The 16,371-nt window shown below is 35.0% G+C and overlaps 1 protein-coding gene across 4 annotated transcripts in view; it reads left to right on the forward strand.

Moving 5' to 3' along the window:
* LOC105190650 (tetratricopeptide repeat protein 14 homolog) overlaps positions 1 to 15,490 on the forward strand; it is a 38,393-nt gene extending 22,903 nt beyond the window's left edge. For 3 of the 4 annotated variants that reach the window (XM_011153484.3, XM_025299676.1, XM_025299677.1), the window contains 7 exons: positions 518 to 709; positions 1,893 to 2,589; positions 2,672 to 2,979; positions 3,198 to 3,373; positions 3,449 to 3,575; positions 12,836 to 14,177; positions 14,374 to 15,490. In XM_011153484.3, coding sequence (XP_011151786.1) covers positions 518 to 709; positions 1,893 to 2,589; positions 2,672 to 2,979; positions 3,198 to 3,373; positions 3,449 to 3,575; positions 12,836 to 14,177; positions 14,374 to 14,493 — 2,962 coding nt within the window. In that variant the 3' untranslated portion in view covers positions 14,494 to 15,490. The remainder of the gene's footprint in view (positions 1 to 517; positions 710 to 1,892; positions 2,590 to 2,671; positions 2,980 to 3,197; positions 3,374 to 3,448; positions 3,576 to 12,835; positions 14,178 to 14,373) is intronic. The other variant, XM_025299675.1, reaches the window with a different exon arrangement.
* The last annotated feature ends 881 nt before the right edge of the window (positions 15,491 to 16,371 follow it).

The following is a 16,371-nucleotide window of genomic DNA, read 5'->3' on the forward strand; positions in this document are numbered from 1 at the left end:
AACACACAAGTAGCATCAGATATCTTGTATATCCTATATGTTATATATTTAATTGTTTCTTAGACATTCATAATACATTTAGTAAGTATAGTTATTTGTGTGCTTACGATATCTCTAAAACATTATAATATTTAATTTTGAACACAACATAAAACTGAAATTATAAATATTTAACAACACTTTCTTAAGTTAATAGAAAAAAATCTATTATATAAATATAAATATTAAGTTATATCTTTTTGACACCCGAAAAGTTTACAATAATTTAGGTAGTTTATTGATTTTATTGATATGGATGTCTCTAATAAATTTTTTAACACTTATCCAATTAAATATGCGTTTTAAACACTATGTTGATAAGATATTTTCATTTTATTTTTATCTTTTTTTTTGCCTTGTCTTGCTACATTTCTTAAAAAGACTTTCTTAGATATATATTATGCTAATAGAAGTGCTAATAGTAGATATTAATGTATGTTTAGTTCTTACATATTTTCTTTCATTCTTTGATATATAGAGAAAGATTTCCACCTAACGAATACGCTTCTGAGCTGAGACAAGCACAAGCGAGCAAGTGGGCATTCCGAAGTGTCGCAGAGGGTATAGATCATTTCAAAGCCGGTCGTCATACTGAAGCTTTCCAGTGCCTCAACAAAGCACTTACCGTTGATCCTCGCAACGTCGAAGGATTAGTCGCCCGAGGAGCATTGTATGTTTCCTGTTCAAAATTTTCGATATACAGGGTGTATAAAAAATACCGAGACTGTGAAATATAAAAATTAAGTATTTTAGAAAAAAATGTTTCAAATAAAAATTGTAGGGTTTTAAAACATCTATTTACTGACATTATGAGTTTGACTTTGGGTGGCGTCGCCAAGGTCAGGTTACCTTAAATTTTTTAAATGGGACCCTATATTTTTTATTGCATGTTCTTATAGCTCTTCTTCAGACCTTTTCAAAGCACTATAATTTTTCCCACTTTGAGTAAGCTATTTCGAAGTTATCGAGCTTTTTATGATAAGATGTCTAGCCAATCAAAGCAAGATCAAAGAAGTATCCAACCAGCCAAGGCAAGATCAAAGAAGTATCCAGCCAGCCAAGACAAGATCAAAGAAGTATCTAGCCAACTAAGGCAAGATGATCATAAAGGAAAATTAGCAATTGAAAGCGTGATTAATGTATCAAATACTCAAATTGTTCAACATTCATTGTTTGGCAATGTGCTAATCGATGATAAAAACCTGAAACATCTTACAAAAGCGTTTGAGAATAATGTTAATCTCTAAAAGGAAAAGTAAAGTCTAACGAATAAGCTAGAAAACAAAAAGATTTATCCAATAAACAGAAATTTATATTAATTAGATAATAAAATCGATAATTCAATTAAAGAAAGAAAAATCAGGGAAAAAATCATTTCTTTTCCGTAAGGAACAACGTGTATCATGTACAAGTAATATATTCTACTTCAAGTCAATGCAATTTCATTGCAATTGATTTGAAATGATTCGAAAGTGAATTTTAGTGCTGTTATAAATTTAGTACATTAGTATTATTTTTTAACATTACATGTGTCTGAAATACAATTCACGAAATTGCTCTAGCTGCTGGCTGGACATCTTATCATAAAAAGCTCGATAACTTCGAAACGGCTTACTCAAAGTGGAAAAAATTATAGTGCTTTGGAAAGGTCTGAAGAAGGGCTATAAGATCAAACTCATAATGGTAATAAATAGATATTTTGAAACCCTACAATTTTTATTTAAAACATTTTTTTCTAAAATGCTTAGTTTTTGTGATATTTCACCGTCCCGGTACTTTTTATACACTTTGTATATTTAACATGTAAACATATGCACGAACAAATAAATTCAGGATTTTATTTCCTGTTATAGATATGCAAATAGCGGGAGTTTCAAGAAGGCGATTGATGACTTTGAAACAGCTCTGAAATTAAATCAAACTCATGTAAATGCTCGTAAATATATGGCGGAAACCCTTGTTGCGCTCGGTCGTAGTTATGAAGATGAGAAGAAATATGAGGATGCTCAGAAGGCATATGAAAATTGTTTAGCGATTGCTCCATATCACGAAGAAGCACGAAATTCTATTGAATATGTAAAATCTAAGACTCTTACAACGTCGTTGAATCCTCTTGATACTTTTAAGAACTTTGAAGCTGAAAACGATGTTGTGGAAAATAAAAAAGATAAGAAAAAACGCAAAAAAGAGAGAAAATCTAGATCAAAGAAAAGACAAAGATGGAGTTCCAGCTCAAGTTCTTCATCCAGTGGATCGTCAAGCTCTTCAAGTTCAGATTCTAGCAGCTCGTCGTCATCTGGAAGTTCACGATCAGTTTCTCGTTCGCCAAGTCGCAAACGCAAGCACAAGAAAGATCACCGTAGCTCGCTTTCTCCGCTTAGTAAGCGAATGGCTCAATATAATAATCCTCCGGCTGCAACTACTACTACTCATGATACAATCGCGCCAACTTCTTATACCACGAGCACTCGCGAGAAAATGGATGATTATGAAATCAAAGTCCGCAAATTTCTTGAACAAACCAAGGATGATTCCGATTATGAAGATAAGGCAAGTATATAACCTTTAGATTTCTTCAGTGGCTCTTTAAAGTATGAAATGTAAAAATTAAAATAATTGTTTTGATGAGCAGGTAAGAAAATTTTTGGAAGAGACAGCAAGATGGAAGAGGGAAAGGGAAAAGGAAAAGAAACATTCTGAAAGTGAAAAATTGAAGAAGAAGAAGAAAAAAGAGAAGAAAGGGAAAGATAAAGAAAAAGAGGACAAGAAGAGTCGAAAAAAGAAGAAGAAGGAAGAGCGTAAAAAACGTAAAAACAAGGACAAGCTTGAACGAGATTTAGAAGCACTGAAAAAATCGTCTTTACCGGACTTGGAACAATTAGAGTCGAAGCTAAATGCTTATTATGCAAAGGTTGAAAAAGACTGTGCAGCGTTAAAAAGGTTGGAATCTTTATTGAAATATTCTTATAATAATGAATTCATTTCTTTTCCTTATCAATATAGTTATATTTTTGGAGTTTGGAGAAAATTTAATTTCGTAGCATTGTGTAATCATTTAAATTTGTTTAGATTATTTTAACGTCTTCAGCTATCGCAAATGAACGGATATCACGCGGTCGTCAGATATCATATTCTACTTATGTTTTTATATTTACTAGGTATGTAGCACAGTATAATGACATACCTTCCCCTCTTAGCAACGCGGAGAAGCTCGCTGAGAGTTCGCGCAGGGAGGAAGAGCTGCGTAGAGAGAGGGAAAGGGAGAGAGACGAAGCTTCGAAGGCGTATCACGAGCGAGAACCTAGAGTACCGATGACCGCACAACAGAGAAAAGGTATATATGAAACATCGAAGTATGCGTATAGTTTATACTAAACGCAATAATATGATGTATTGCTATTCGTTATAGAAATCCAGAGGAAGCCTTTAACAGACATATTTGAACAAGAGTCCCAATTAATTCATCCAGAACCGAAGCTCCCTACATTAGATACGGCTGCATTGAATGCTAAGTGGAAAGCTGCGCAAGCTGCTAGGTAAGTAGTCACATATAATGAGATTATATTATCTATAACCTATACAGGGTGTTTTGTAAGTCGAGGTAAATCACTCGAGAGATGAATGGGAACCAAAAACAAGAAAGAAAGTTGATACAAACATAGATCCGAAAATACGTTGTTTTCAAGTTATCGCCATTTTTATGTTAAAATTTGACATTGCTTTGCTTTCGAATTTTTTTGTCAAAATTGAAACATGAGATGGTTTTTATGAGTTTCAAAACAACTAAAGTCAAATAAAATTTGTGGGCTGCTTTAGCACTATCCAGGATGCACCATGTGGAGATACAACCCGCTTATAACATCCCTCGACAGAAATCAGGACAGTTCGTAACTCCTGTGGTATTTAATGACTCCAAACCCTCTCTGCTGTGTGTGTGCGTGTGTGTGAATGTAAAAATTGAAAATGAGATTATATGAGATGTTCGAAATTACCTCCTGCATGAATGCAGGCTCTAAGTCTTGCTGCAGGCTTTCTAAGGAGTCCTGAACTCTTTGTAATACTTCCGGATTTTCTTTAATGCTTTCAAATCTATTAATTATTTTTTTGCCTCAGTTCATGGACATTATTAACTGGCCGTTTATAAACATACACACGTATACGGCAGAGAGGGTTTGGAGTCACTAAATACCAGTGACGAACTGTAGAGTTCGATTTCTATCAAAGGATGCTAAGTGGACTGTGCCTCCACGTGGTACATCCTGGGTAGTGCTAAAGCAGCCTGCAACTTTTATTTGACTTTAGTTATGTTTTGAAACTCATAAAAATCATCTCATGTTTTAATTTTGACAAAAAAATTCAAAAGCAAAGCAATTTCAAATTTTAATATAAAAATGGCGATAACTCGAAAACGCATTTTCGGATCTATGTTTATATCAACTTTCTGTCTTGTTTTTGATTCCCTATTCATCTCCCGAGCGATTTACCTCGACTTACGGAACACCCTGTATATAGAATGTTTCCGAACAATTAAGACAATAATTAATAGAAAACTTGAACGTATTTAAAAACGGATATATATCTGAAATGTTAAATCACGCGCGTGTACGTACGCACGCATAATAACTTTTAGGTAGAAAATATTTAAAACTAACAAATAAACAAGAAAGTAAACATTGAAAATTAATTATTCAGTAGTTGATAATAGGATAATAATGATTGGTTTAATATTTATTGTTAAGAAGATAAAAGAAATCCTTACCTTCATGAAATTAATTCTCTCAATTTATTAACCTAAAAATGTTTGAGATTAATTTTTAATTATTAATAATTAATACTTTTATTTCTTCTTTATTATAAGCTAATATGCATAAATTGAGTTCTTTTTGAGCTTAGATTAATGCGCCACTTTTTCTGAAACATTACACAATTCTGCGAATTAGAGTTTTTAGAGGAAAATTGAACTCATCTTTAATTTTTACTATCATTGTTATGATAGTATGAAATGTTATGAAATAAAGATTACGTTGTAATATTCACTGCCAATATTAATTATTTATAGTCTAGATTATAATCTGAATTATAGTTTATTATTATATAACGTATATTATAGATTTTTAGTACTGACAATGAATATCAGAATATAGCCAAATACAACGTTGATCGCGTAAATTATTGTGAAGAATTATTGTCAAGAATAAAAGAGATCGTTCTTATTTCTTATACAGGGTGTCCCAAAAGTAACGGACCACCCTAATAACTCTTCAGTATTGAAGTTTCAAGGAAAATGGTCTGAATAAAAGTTATAATTAGTTGGATTTAAGTGAGCTACCTTATAATGACTTTGATTTTGACCTTGACCTCTATTTTCAAGGTCATTTGGAGGTCAACTTGCGTTTTTTAAATGGGAACCCTTATTTTTTATTACACTTTTTTTCTACTAGTTAATTTGAACAACTTTTGTCTAAAACATTTTTTTTATTTGTCTAATATTTTTTTAGATATTTGAGAAAAACTTGATAACTTTCTCAATATTTAACTTACGATATCTCGCTAATTATTTGTTGAAAGAAAAAGTACTAGACCTTCTTGCTTTATTTAGTCTCAAGAATATATTGTTAATACACAATAATAAACAATAGCGCCCTGACTTTTGTTAATTTGACGATTTTGAAATTTTCAAAAATCAGTAAGTTAACAAAAGTCAAGGCGCTATTGTAACAATATATTCTTGAGACTAAATAAAACGAGAAAGTCTAGTACCACCTTTTCTTCCGACAAATAGTTAGCGAGATATTGTAAGTTGTAAGTTAAATATTAAAAAAGTCCACGTCTATAGGCCGTGATGGGCGTGACAAACGCCAAACTTTACGCGGTTATTCCTAAAAAACTATACGAGATATCGCTAAATAGAACAGAACTTTTTCGTTCCTCTTGCTTAGTTCAACGCCCCTATGGAGTTGGTTACAATTATAGGACACCTTGTATACAGGATGTCCGATAAAAGCTGCCAACCCAAAGTATGAAGGTAGATTGGGTTAAGCTGAAGAGAAAAATAAAATACCATTTTGCAAGAATCGCAATAATTATCGAGTTATTAATGACAGAAATGTGAAGAGTGGGAGCGTGCCGACATAGATGATTGGAGAAGCGTTGCAGCCGCTCGGGCCACAGTGCGGCCCGAGTCGATTCAGCAACTGATGCCGGCTGCGGCGAGGGGAAGGACAACACGCCGCTATTTATGTTTTATTTCGCCGCTCCTACGTTTCGCCGCAAGCCGCCAATAGTTGCTCGATTGGGCCGCGCTGTAGCTTGAACAGCTGCAACGTTTCTTCAATCATCTATGTCGGCGCACTCCTCAAATTTCTGTAATTAGTCGACAATTATTGCAAATCTCGCAAAACAGGACTTTCATGTTTGTCTTAACCCAATTTACCTTTACACTTCGGGTTCGCAGCTAATTACCGGACAACTCTGTAAATTGGGTTGGGGAAAACGTTTCTTCGTATTTTAGTTTCACAAAAGTGAAACAAATTTTTTTCATATTGTAAATGAAGTGTATTAAACCAAATATGTACCGTTTTATTCGAACATCTTTTGCCATTTTTTAACTAAAATCATAATTCCATCACTGTAGAACTTCTGTGATTTCTAAGCGAGAAACTGCGACAAGTGATTCTCACAGACTTCTTTTGAAGTCAATTTTACACTATTACAGTACTATTACAATTTTACACTATTACACTATTACAGAGAGTAAGGACTGAAAGAAATAGTAGTCTGATAGTGCAAGATCAGGAATATACGGTGGATACATTAAAACTTCCCAGCCAAGCTCTCAATTTTTGACAGGTCGCCAAAGATATATGAGATCTGGCGTTATTGTGATGGAAGGCGACGCCTTTCCTATTGATCAATTCTGGTCGCTTCCTCTCGATTGCTTGGCGTAATCTTCCCAGTTGTTGACAGTAGAGGTTAGAATTAATCGTTTGACTGGGCGACAGCAGCTCGTAGTGAATGATTTCTTTCCAATCCCACGCACACACCGTTACTTTTCTTGACGTCAATCCTGGTTTTGCCACCGTTTGCGGAACATTACCTTGCTTCGACCACGATCTTTTTCGTACATTATTGTCGTACATGATCCATTTTTCATTGCCCGTTTAAAAAATGGTTCGATTTCGTTCTGTTTTAGCAACGGTTCGCAGATGGAAGTTCGATCCATTAAATTTTTCAATGTTAAATTATGTGGCACCCAAACGAATTTTTTTTTTTATCAAGCCTTCTCCAAACGGTTTAAAACTTTTGTAGTCGATATTTAGTTCCTTACTGATATCATGACTGCTAATGTACTGGTCTTGCTCAATTTTTTCCATGATTTCATCGACTTTTCCAATGATTGGTCGACCAGAGCAAGATGGACTTTTGATATCAAAATTTCCAGATTGAAAACGCTTGAACCAGTTTTGTGCCACACATATTGATACTGCATCGTGTTCATAAACATCACAAATTTTAGCAACCTGAGTCAAATTCTTCCCTTTTTTATAATAAAATTTCAAAGTATATCGAATTTCTTCTTTATTTTCACTCATTTTCAAGATGCAATAACTTTTGATTGAGTAAATAAATGTAACAGCTTTTTTTCATTAATTTCTCTATGATATGTCACCTTTCAAACGCACGCAAATATTGTCAGATCTGATTAATACCAGAGTTTATGCGATCCTAAAGCTATCTACCGGGAAAATATGAAGAAACTTTTTTTCCCAACCCAATATACAGGGTATTTCAGACCACTAGGGTCACTTAATTTTTTCGTAAACGCAACATTTTAAAGAAAAATGTTTCAGACAAAAGTTGTAGGACTTCAAAGAATCTGTTTACTGATGCTATAAATTTGATCTTGAGATAACCTTGAAAAGCCCAGTCAAGATCAACTTAAAAATCTTAAATGGAAATTCCAATTTTTTATTACACCGTCTTTTTCCACCAATTAATTTGAACAACTTTTGTCTGAAACATTTTTTTATTTGCCTAATATTTGAGATATTTAAGGATAACTTAGTAACTTTCCCAATATTTAACTTAACATATCTCGCTGTTTGTCGGGATAAAAAGATGGTACTAGACTTTTCTATTCTACTTGGTCAGTAATGCGGCTCGCGTTAACTGTCGCGCGGTGTCAAAGCGCCAAGATACTATCGCGATGGTCGCGCGAGATGTGTTATCGCTCAGCTTTGACGCACACAGCTCGCCGCGGAGCGTCTATAGGCCGTGATGGGCGTGACAAACGCCAAATTTTACGCGATTATTACTAAAAAAACTATGCGAGATATTGCTAAATAGAAAAGGACTTTTTTGTTCCTCTCGCTTAGCTCTACGCCGCTATGGAGTTCCTGTCTTACAATTATGGGACACCTTGTATAAAGCAAAATACGTGAATGCTTAACATGTGCAACAAAACAAGCAAAATTGAATAGGGTATTATAACTTGATGCTGTCCTTCTATCAACATAATATTATAAACATTGGATTTTTTGTTACGTTGCTAATAAAATAAACGCACGAAACTAACCCTATTTGTTTTTCTTTCGAGTGAGTTGATGATATTCGATATAATTTTGTTTTCGAACGGCTAGTATATGCAATATATATACTAGTGGTATTTCTGCAATCTAGACTATTTTGATTCCAAAGGAAATTTGCTTGTTTTAGATGTATAAGATGTACAAAGTGAGTAATGTATATTAGCATTGAAACCATCTTCCTCTAGCTTTGCAAGTCTCCCTCAGTTTTGACTTTCTCAACAACTCTATATCGTTCCTTTCTATTTCCGAGAACTCTCCTCCGATCTCTAGCCTCTATGTTTTCAAGTTTCCCCTCGACACATCCCATCTATTGTTTTCTCAATCTTGGCCGTCTTGGCCGAGTTTTTATAGATTTACATTCTGACAATTTTTATATTTATCTTTATCCATTCTGTACACATATTTGAACCAGTTAATTCTTTGCGGTTTAATTTGCGAAACTTAATTATATCTGCGATACTAATCAATATAAAGTTCAAAAAATCAGTATAAAGTTCAAAATTTATGTGCATTCTCCGTCTTGTATTGAGCCTTTTCCATTAGTATTTTATGCTTGAAACGTTTATATAATTCTTCTTATTGTTTATATAATATTTCTTCTTATCTATTCACGTTTTACTACCATAGATCACAATAGAAAACAATTTTGTAGATTCTCGTCTTTATTTTTAGGATATTAGAATATAATAAACTTTTCGCGAAATAAGCTTCCTTTCCTATTCTTGTTTCTATCTCATCAATGACTGAATTATTTTCATTCATAATTGATGTCAGATATCTAATGAAACTAGTTATTTTCTTAAAACTAATTTCCTATTTTAAATGAATTCGAATCACCGGTTTCAATCTTGATGCCAACTTCTCTCTCTTTCCTTCCTTTTTTTCTCTTCCTCCTCCTCCTCTCTCTCTCTCTCCCTCTCTCTCCCCCCTCTCTCGCTCTTTTTCTTTTTCTGTTTACTTCTAAACTTCTTCCAACTCTTGTTGCAAAATGTTCTCTTGGTTTGGATTCTTTAAACAGTTGTTTTACGATGGAATAGCGATAGTATTTTCTGCAGTGTCTTACTTTTCTCAATTTTTTTATCATATTATAGTATATTCTTTCTTTCCTTCTACATAACTCAGTGGTCGCTTTTTTTTTATTGTAGTATTCATTTTTGTTACTTGTTGATTTTATGTAAATATTTGTGTCCTTGCTTTATCTTTCTGTCTTATCTATTTACATTCTTCATCGAACTATTCCGACAAGTAAATCTTACATAAAAGGTACACTCCGATTTTTTTGTAACTTGGTATACATAAAAAATATTTAGATCATGTTTTTCCATTTTTGGCTGTTTTTTGTTTTAAAAATAGTTCATCCTCTTTCAATTTTCTCTCTCTTGTCGTCCAGCATTTTCTGGTTCGCGGATTATGAATATGAAGTCAAATATGTAAAATTATTTGTTTAAATAATAAAATATTTAAACAAAATATCTAAAAAATAAAAAGTTTCATATCGAATTTTGTAGTTTTGTCGAGTCTGCACATCTGATTTCATATTTATAATCCATGATCTAGAAAACGTCTATATCTTGCATTCAGTTTTGTTTCTTATGCGTTTTTTTTTCTTTTTATGCTTATTAATAACGGAAAGGAGAAAATTGAAGGAGAATGAACTACCTTTGAAATTAAAGAAACATACAAAAATGAAAAGATATGACCTACATAATTTTATTTCGAGAAGGATAATAACGTCGTGTTATTAGTTTATTTTTTAAAAACCATTTGAAAGTAACAAAAATTATTTTAAGATTTTTATACGCGAACACCCACTTTTCATTGCATAAATTTATAGCTCATCTTTAGAGTTCTCCAAAATGTTATAATAAAATGTGTTTGTGTAAAATATTTTTTGAGTTGTAAGGCTTGAAAATTACACTATTGCCGGTATTAGTATTACCTAAGGTATGCCGCGTGAAAGTTGCACGATTGGATTTATATCTGCGTTGCGCGTACGCATGTGCGTGTGCGTGTGTGTGTATATAGCAGAAATAAAGGCCCTTCAGTTTGTTACTCCCGTAATATTTATCGACTCTAAACCCTCTCTGCTGTGTTTTGTGTACTGTTTTTATTTTTGTTATTGAATATAAAATTTTTATTGATTTATTTCCATATCTTAGTCGAAAAGTTGATTTTAGGTCGTCAAAAACTCACCTTTTAACGTTATCTAAAGAGCATTATGAGAAAGTGGAACTTGCTAATAAAATTCTTCATACGATAGGCTAAGTACGCAGAATAAGCATATCTCAGGAATTTTTTGTTATATACTCTTTGGCAAGATGTACAACGCTCAAGGTTTATGCTAGTTATTTGCTTAGCTATGTATAGCTAAGTAGAGTACATCAAACTAAACTTGATAGCCCTATACTGTTTTACAAGATTTGCAATATTCACTAAAGTAATAATTAGAGAATATCAGTATGTGCATGCGTAATTAAATATATGGAAAGTGACAGAATCTTGTAAGCTTAATTTCGTGACAGATATTTTGAATCTGTTAATTTCCTGGTAATGACGGGCAATGTGTGTGATGTTGACTGGCATTTTGGCGTTCACACGTCACTCATTGCTAAAAAATCGTCAATAATTATAATTTTATCTTTGATATGATCTTATTAGTATAGAACTCGTCTTATCGTTTTCATGTTTCTCCCTCTTCCGTCCCCTTTCCTCTCCCTCTCTCTTTCTCTTTCTTCCGTTCCTTTACTTTTTAATAACACAAGATCACAAAATGAAAGTATTTTATTCCGGAAAAGAGACCAACTGTTTTTTACGTATCTTGATGTGCTGAAAGAATCCGTTTCTCAAAAATTCATATTGTCACATTTATGAGATACACATAATAAGAGGGTTCAAAATCATAATTTACATCGCAAATTAAAATAACGCAGATCATAAATTCCTATCTATATAGAACCACAATTGTAAACCAAACTGGGTGTCCTTTGAACCTTCAACCCATAAACCTCAAACCCATAGACTCCAAACTCAAATATTTTTGAAAGCAAGATTTCGAAATAATCCGACCAGTGAAGGCAAGATCTGGAATTAATCCGGCCAATGAAGGCAAGGCACAGATAAACTATAAAACTATAAAAGAATCATCGAATCCATGTTATTGAACTAGAACAAATTAAGATATGAATGTGATCTTATGAATGTAAAATTGCATTCTTTCCATTCTTATCTCGACTACTTTCCCGAAAATCTAAGACACAATAGTGAAGAACAGGCGATTTCATCAAGACCTAAAGGAAATTGAGAGAAGATACCAAAGTAGATAGGACGAAAATATAATAGCAGATTACTGTTGGTTATTGAAAAGAGACACAAGAAAGAAAATGATGCATAAAAGAAAAACAATCTGAAGATTATTTGAAGAAAAAAAAGTACCGCGACCGCGCACAAAAAAAGTAAAAAAATAAGAGGTTGGTGAGATTGTTAGTTTATCTGTGTCTTGTCTTCATTGACTGGATCATTTCGAGATCTTGTCTTCAAGGGTATGAGTTTGAGACGTATGGGTTTGGGATTTATGGGTTAAAGGTTCAAAGAATTTCGTTTGATTGGTTTACAGTTTATGATTGTGATTCTACGTAGATAGGAATTTATAATCTACGTTATTTTAATTTGCGATGTGAATTATATGATTTTTAACCTTCTTATTATGTGTATCTCATAAATGTGACATAATACAAGTTTTTGGGAAACGGATTCTGTTTCAGCACATCAAAATATGTAAGAAACAGTTGGTTTTACTTCCAGAACAAAATATATTTTTTAGTCTGTGGTCTTGTGTAATTATTATGGACTTCAAAAAATTTTCTTGTTTATTACGATGCAGTATGTTTTATGTTTATAGGGTGTTGTAGCGAGCATTATGTCCTTAATTATGAGATAATTTGTGTAACAATCTTAGGCAATATATTCGTTAAAAACATACATTACATTGCACTCATGCAATAACATCAGGAAACATGAAGAATATTTTTACAAAATACGAGCAATATAAATTACGTGTATGTGTGTGCGTGCGTGTACGCGTGTGTGCGTGTGTGTGTGTAAATTACATACATACATATACGTGTATATGTAATTTATTACAAGTATTTGTTCTATTACTGTATAATATATATTTAACTATATGAATTCACATTCGTATGTGGTTTCAGGCAAAAGGATGTTCCATCGCAAAAGTGGCAAGATGTTCCAGAGAGCAAAAAGTTGCAATCCAACGTCTTCGTAGATAGCGACGAGGATGACGACAATGAGTTAGAAGAGAGACTGCAACGCGCGGCCCTTGAGAAATCCTTGAATATACGCAAACAGATGCAGCGTGAACTCGCCGAAAAAAGGGCAACACCAGCGCAGCCGATGTCTGCACCGACACCTCCACCGCCATTGCCCAAAGAGTCACCGATGCCAAAACAGGCACCTGTTAAATATCCTACGCCACAGCCACAAAATAAGTTCCAGTCGTACAAAGATCCGTCTTTATCCGTACCACAAACCACACCCTCTAAATTTGGCTCCAGTAACAATTTGGGTGGCAAATTTCAACCAATTGGTCAGAACAGTGGAACCGGTCATCTGTCGGAACCACCGCGCCCGCCAGCGTCGACAAAGAATCAAAATCAAGCCAAAGGTCCAAGAACCGATTCTGATAGCGAAGTTGAGCGTCAGCATCGACAGACCCCCAAGAAACGCGATTCGAGTAGCAGAGGTGGGGTAAATAAAAGAATGAGCAGAGATCGCCCAGCGAAACGATCTCGTAGTAGATCTCGCAGTGCCTCTAGCTCAGGCTCGTCGAGGTCTCGATCGCCAAGGCGAAGCCGTTCACGTTCATATTCAAACCGAAGATCCGGAAGTTATGAAAGAAAATACAGCAGATCACCCTCGGGCACGTACAGCAGATCACGATCAAGGTCACGATCCAGATCATACACGAGAAGTCGCAGTCGCAGTAGATCAGGCGATAGGGGTTACTATCGCAAGAGACAATTTCGGCCGTATAATAATCGCGGTACATATTACAAGCCGCGTTTTCAAGGATTCAACAATCCAAACCATCGTGGCGGCGGTAATTTCCAGAATCGGAATCGCTTCTACAATAACCAACATAACAATCGTTTCGGTAACCGACGTGGTGGCGGCTTCAATAATCGTGGTGGCGGTCGCGGTCGCGGCAATCGTGGTGGTAGATTCTTCCACGGTAAGCAGGGTTTCCGCGATTTCCGTGACAGGCGAGACTTCAGAGATCGGCGTGCAACGTCACGCGACCGTTATAGCGATCGCAGTTACTCACCTGATCCTATGCGAAAGGTTGATGAAGCGAAAGAAAAGATAAACAAGATGCTCGAGGGTGGCGACGATGTTGAACATCAACAAGGTAGCGGTAGTTCAACTGTACCACCCAACAAGAGACAAGCCGGGCCCTTGAGTGAGGGTGAAGAAAGGGACGATGATGACTATGAGAGATGGGGAGAGGGAGAGGGGGGCGACGCAACTAACAAGGTTGGTTAGGTTCCGCGTAGGCTTTCGTGAATGAATAGGCAATCTTCTTCATGATGATCATGATAATCTGGATGATGATAAGCGAAGGAATAGTTGATGAGAATAATGATGACGGTGGTGATGGTGATGATGATGACGATCAGCCACGCGCGAGGAAACTCGAGTCAGGGGCCAACTAAGTCTCGTTTGTTGCCAGAGTGAGGAGGTTGGACCCGTCAACGATAACCTGGAGGGCAAGGAGTACTTCATTGAGCGCATGAAGCAGCGAAGCAAGAATGTTTTAATGCAGAGAGCCATTGCAGCTAAGATTTGGTAGATACCGCTGTCGTCGCCACCGTCGCACTACTTCTCTGTTTCTCCTTCGTCTGTGATATAGTTTTTCTCAATCTATAGTCAACGACGCTCGACCGATCACGTGAGACACACCTACACTTTCGTAGAATTAGTACCGCTCATTCTTCTCTCTCTCTCTCTCTCTTTCTCTCTCTCTCTCTCTCTCTACCTATCTCTCTTTTCTCTCTCTCTTTCTCTCTCTCTCTCTCTCTCTCTCTCCCCCCCTCTCTCTCTCTTTCGTCGAACTTGTCTAAATGATTTAATTCACATGTAGCAATAATTAGGTCTTTTAATGCTGTTTTGTTAATATGCGATAAGCGCTCAATGACATTACACAATTTGCGAGTGGCTTTTCATCATCATGCGTTATCAGAAAAAAATATCGGCTTTTTTGTTTTATGCAACCTTTATTTATGTACAAGACAGATATATATTCCTTAACTCATATTATTAAGATATCTTTAATATGTCATAATATACGTTTTTTTTGCTACTATTTTCGACTGTATGCATATATAATATACTCTCGAAAATCGTAGTCACTACGTGTTAAAGCATATATACCCGTCTGTGTACAATGAATTGAATTTAGTACATATTAAAGAAGGAAGTCTGCGTTGACATTGAATGAGCGTCCAAGCATGATCAATAAAACGGGGAAGATTACGTATTTCTATTTTGTAAAATAATCACTGCGATTCATTCAAATGCCTAAGCAGAACTTTCATTTCGCTTGTATCTTAATATTAAAGATAAAACCCAGCAATGCAGAACACTTATGTACAAGTAATGTCTCTCTGGTTTATATCTTCGATTTTCCATAAAACTGTGAAAAACGCAAATATGCGATTATAATCTCTATTATAAACTATTGTTTTAAGTCATATTAGAAATAGAATAAAAATATTCATGTATGTTATATGTAAACGATATTGCTGTATAATTGAAAATCCCAAATACATCTAAAACAAATCTGCAAAGCTTGTTATTACTAGCCAATTCTATATACGATCATGAACATATAGAAGTAATTTTTACGTAAATGTAAGTTGAACGTATTCGATAATAAAATTATACCATTAGCTAGTTTATGCCAATCAACGCCCTCGAATTAACGTTTTGTGGCAAAACCGGCGGTGAAAGCAAATAATCTCATTACATGGAAGCTTATCTATAAGCAGAGAGGAACGTGAGAGCGGCCAACACGGCGTTTTCGGCGACGATTTTCTGCACTGGGAAAGGGCGCCATCTGCATCCATTTTGAGAGAGGAACTACGATGCTACATCCACTTTTAGGTTTCGGCGGTAAAACCTGCATGTGGTAGCAGTCCGTGCTACATCCATTTTCAGGTTTATGTCCATACTACAATCATAATAGCGTACTTGATAAGCACGATCTCGCACATTGTTACGCGTTTATAACACGCATTAACATGTTAACATGTGCAAAAAAAAAGAATTGACATTGTGTATGATTAATATCATGAAGATCATACGAAGTGTCCGGTAATTAGCTGCCAACCCGAGGTGTGAGGGTAGATTGGGTTGAGACAAACATAAAAGTCCCATACCGTTTTGCGAGATTCGCAATAATTATCGAATTATTAACACGTTCACGACAATCAATAAATCCATTGGTTCACTCTAAAGGACGCACAATTTATTTTTTAATATATTGCTTCTTTGCGTTTATTTTATAACAAAAGGCTTTGCTTTCATTTTATTCAATGAATTTTTCATGAAAGAGATGCACTGAGTGTTATAGTTTACGTTACATATAATATAGATTTTCGTACGCGCATCTCATTCACACGCCGTCAGGAATCGAGCCCTTACCAGAGAAGAACGTGAGAGCGGCCAA

Source organism: Harpegnathos saltator, unplaced genomic scaffold (genome assembly GCF_003227715.2).
Source record: "Harpegnathos saltator strain DR-91 unplaced genomic scaffold, Hsal_v8.6 scaffold289, whole genome shotgun sequence".
In the NCBI taxonomy this organism is placed as follows: Eukaryota; Metazoa; Arthropoda; class Insecta; order Hymenoptera; family Formicidae; genus Harpegnathos; species Harpegnathos saltator.